This window comes from Phoca vitulina, unplaced genomic scaffold (assembly GCF_004348235.1).
Source record: "Phoca vitulina isolate PV1807 unplaced genomic scaffold, GSC_HSeal_1.0 scaffold42, whole genome shotgun sequence".
Lineage (NCBI taxonomy): Eukaryota > Metazoa > Chordata > Mammalia > Carnivora > Phocidae > Phoca > Phoca vitulina.
Window position 1 is genome coordinate 10,059,173 of NW_022589745.1, and position 3,093 is coordinate 10,062,265.

General features: G+C 35.3%; 1 protein-coding gene across 1 annotated transcript; it reads right to left on the minus strand.

Moving 5' to 3' along the window:
- Positions 1-319: 319 nt before the first annotated feature.
- LOC116648286 (trafficking protein particle complex subunit 2-like) lies at positions 320-765 on the minus strand. Its single transcript, XM_032430192.1, has one exon. The coding sequence runs from the start codon at positions 740-742 to the stop codon at positions 320-322; it is 423 nt and encodes a 140-aa protein (XP_032286083.1). The 5' UTR covers positions 743-765.
- Between the last annotated feature and the right edge of the window lie 2,328 nt (positions 766-3,093).

Genomic DNA, 3,093 nt, shown 5'->3' on the forward strand with positions numbered 1-3,093 from the left:
ACAACACCTACAGATGTATAGAAGTCCATGTACATGCTATCAACTTCATTCCCCACTGCAGAAACTTCCAGTTTTCAATCTGTCTCCCAAAATCTTGACCATGACATTTGGTTCTGAATTGTGACATCAAGATAAAGCTATCTGAATGAGTAAAATCAAAAGCTTGTTTTGAAATAATACCAGGAATTTCATCAGGTTCAGATAAATTTAGACTACAAGTAAAACTTTTCCAGGCTATTTAGTCAAGTTACTTACAACATACACATTCCTGAGAATACCCCATTGTAGTAACATTGTTTGTTTCCAAATTTTTCTGCATTCAACTTAAAAGGTGTTTCTTCCCAAGAAACTGAACTTTTCTGTCAAATGTGCTTGATCGAATAGGAGAATGGGGTTCATAAAATGGGTTCATTGCAAACTTTATGTATAAATCATAGACATCAGTAAAGAAGTTCTTTATTCCATCTTCTTGCCTTACGTCATGAAGCATAATAAATCTCATATGACCTGCAGTAACAAACGCCGAAACAAACCACTCATTGAACTTGTCCAGAGTTTTCAAGTACATATTGTTGGACAGCCACATATTCTCATCTACGAGGTCGAGAGCAGCATGACTTATGAACTGGTTCATATAACGATGATCATCTTTGGATTCTGCTTTTCCAGCTGGCAAAACTTCCATTTCAAAAACTGGATTATCATGGTGGCCCACAATTACAAAGTAGAAGCTTCCAGACATTGTCTTCAATATATGGTTCCTGCAGAGAGAAGCCAACAATGGAACAGCCAGTCACTTCCCTCCACAGACCCGCGCTTGGCCAAAATGGGCAATTTCTGGACTCAAACTATTGAAGTTTACTGAAAACAAAGTGGATTATCTTAATAGACTTAGTAATAACTTGAATTTTTAAATACCTCTACCAAAATAGACTCATACCTAGAGAACTTCATTGGTAATTTATTTTAAAAACATAAGGGAGAAATTATAACAATTGTACTAAACTAAGCCAGAAAATAAAAGGAGGGAACAATTTACAACTACTCATTTTTTAGGTCACCATTACTCTAATCCCTAAACTAGGCATTATAAGGAAACAGATCTGTGCAACAAAAAGAGTGAATTTCAGTGTCTGTAAGCTGGAATTAAAAATAAAGAATTACTGAAAAAAAAAGAGATGGAAACAGATGTAAATGTAGATAGATGAAGAATCCTAATTTCTTTGCCCTACCAAAGTCTTTCTCTTACTTTCATCTCCAGTCTCTTCTACATTTAGCTTTCATGTGTGTTTCTGTGTGTGTGTTCAGGGAGGGGTGGGAGGGAGGAAGGTGATGTGGAAGTGTTAAAAGTATCCAAACGGTTGATACAGTAATTTTTTTCTATGATCTTTTGGTGCCACTGACACTCACTCTCTGGATATAAAGGTAACTGATGAAGTCACTGCTTTCTCAGAAAGTATTCTGAATTTCCTTCAGTTTTTTGAATCATTGCAGATCAGAGAATACTTTCAAAATTAATTTTAGCAACTCCTCCCTGAGAAATTCCTAAAAGCCCAGGCTTTTGACTGAACAAAATAATTATTTCTAAAGACAGACTTCTGTTTTATTTTTACCACACTCATCTTTTGGACAATCCAGCCATCACTCGTACTGTGAGATCTTAGAAGTTGAAAAGGATCAGAGAAATCCTGGGCTTGAGTATTTAATCTAAACATTGAGCATTTCCTTGTCAATTTCCTTAACCTATGGTCTCTGCTTTTCCTCAGCTCTGATATTACCAGTGGTGGGCTGTTTCTTGCCTTTCTTGGCATTCCACCAGTGAACAGTCATTTTGTTGCTTTTGTTGTTTTGGTTTTGCTATTTTTCCTTTAGTTTTAATGTTCTGTTCTATATTCTTCTGAGTCATACTAATGCAGCCCTTAGGCAGCAAAGAAGTCCTCTTTGTTCTGCTTCCACGTGATAGCCCATACAACACGGCAAGATCTCAGATTCCTCTGTGCACCACAGGCTCAAGACAGTCCCAATTACTTCTACTATTCTCATAATCAGAATACAAGATCTCTTGCCATCTTCTAAGTTTAAATTGATTTGTTAATATTCTTCTTGTAGATCCGTAGCCAGAACTGAACTCCCTTTTGCTGGGCCTTCTACTGTGTCTGTACATTCACTGACTTAGTAGTTATATCAAATGACTGATTTCATTTAAAATTCTCCCCTTGCAGTGTGTAGCTTTTAGTCTTTGCCATTATTACAAAAACTATGATTTTTACGTGATGTCATGCTACTTACTATATTATAGGGTATATAAGAATTTTTGCTATGTTGAAAATAATTGGTATTTTTATTCATATATTATAATATACCCATCTGTTCAACCTCTTGAACAAGAAGGGAGAAAGAAATTACTAACATTAACCAAGCGTCTATTAAGTGCCAGGCCCTGCACCATAACTTGTGCATACATTTTCTCATTCATTCTCAAATTAGCCCTGGAAAGCAAGCATTATCATTTCCATTTTAAATGGGAAAACCAGGCTCAAAGAATCTAATTAAACTGCCTAAATTTACACAACTTGTGAGAGAAGAATAAGAATGTGAATCAGTATCTGCTATCATCTCAGCCCAGTGATACATACAATGAAATCTTCAGAGAACAGCAAGCGAAAACGCTCTGAATATATTTTACACTACTATTTATAAAAATGAACCATGTATTAAGATGTTGTGTAATAACACATATGGAAGAATTTGTGAATTTGTTTTCATGTTATCTAGAACAATATATACTGGCTATTTAATACTCTGTAACAGTTTTAAGAGCTGGGATTCACACATTCTAGTAACCTAAGGGCGAATGTGGAAGAAGTATTTTATACTGATCAAATTATGAACATCACATATAGATGATTTAATTCATAATATCTTCTTTTAAGTTAATTATTATACATTGTTGAGAATTAAATAATTAAACACCATTGAAACCAGTGGATGTTTGCTCTACAACTGATTTGATATGTGAGTTCAACCCCGTCAGAAATCACATGCCAAATGGTATGCAAAGAACTGCAATTTTTCCTGGGTGGGGGGTCTCGG

Bases quoted from the DNA above. Each gene is read 5' to 3' on its own strand.
- LOC116648286 (XM_032430192.1), bottom strand. From the start codon at position 742: ATGTCTGGAAGCTTCTACTTTGTAATTGTGGGCCACCATGATAATCCA.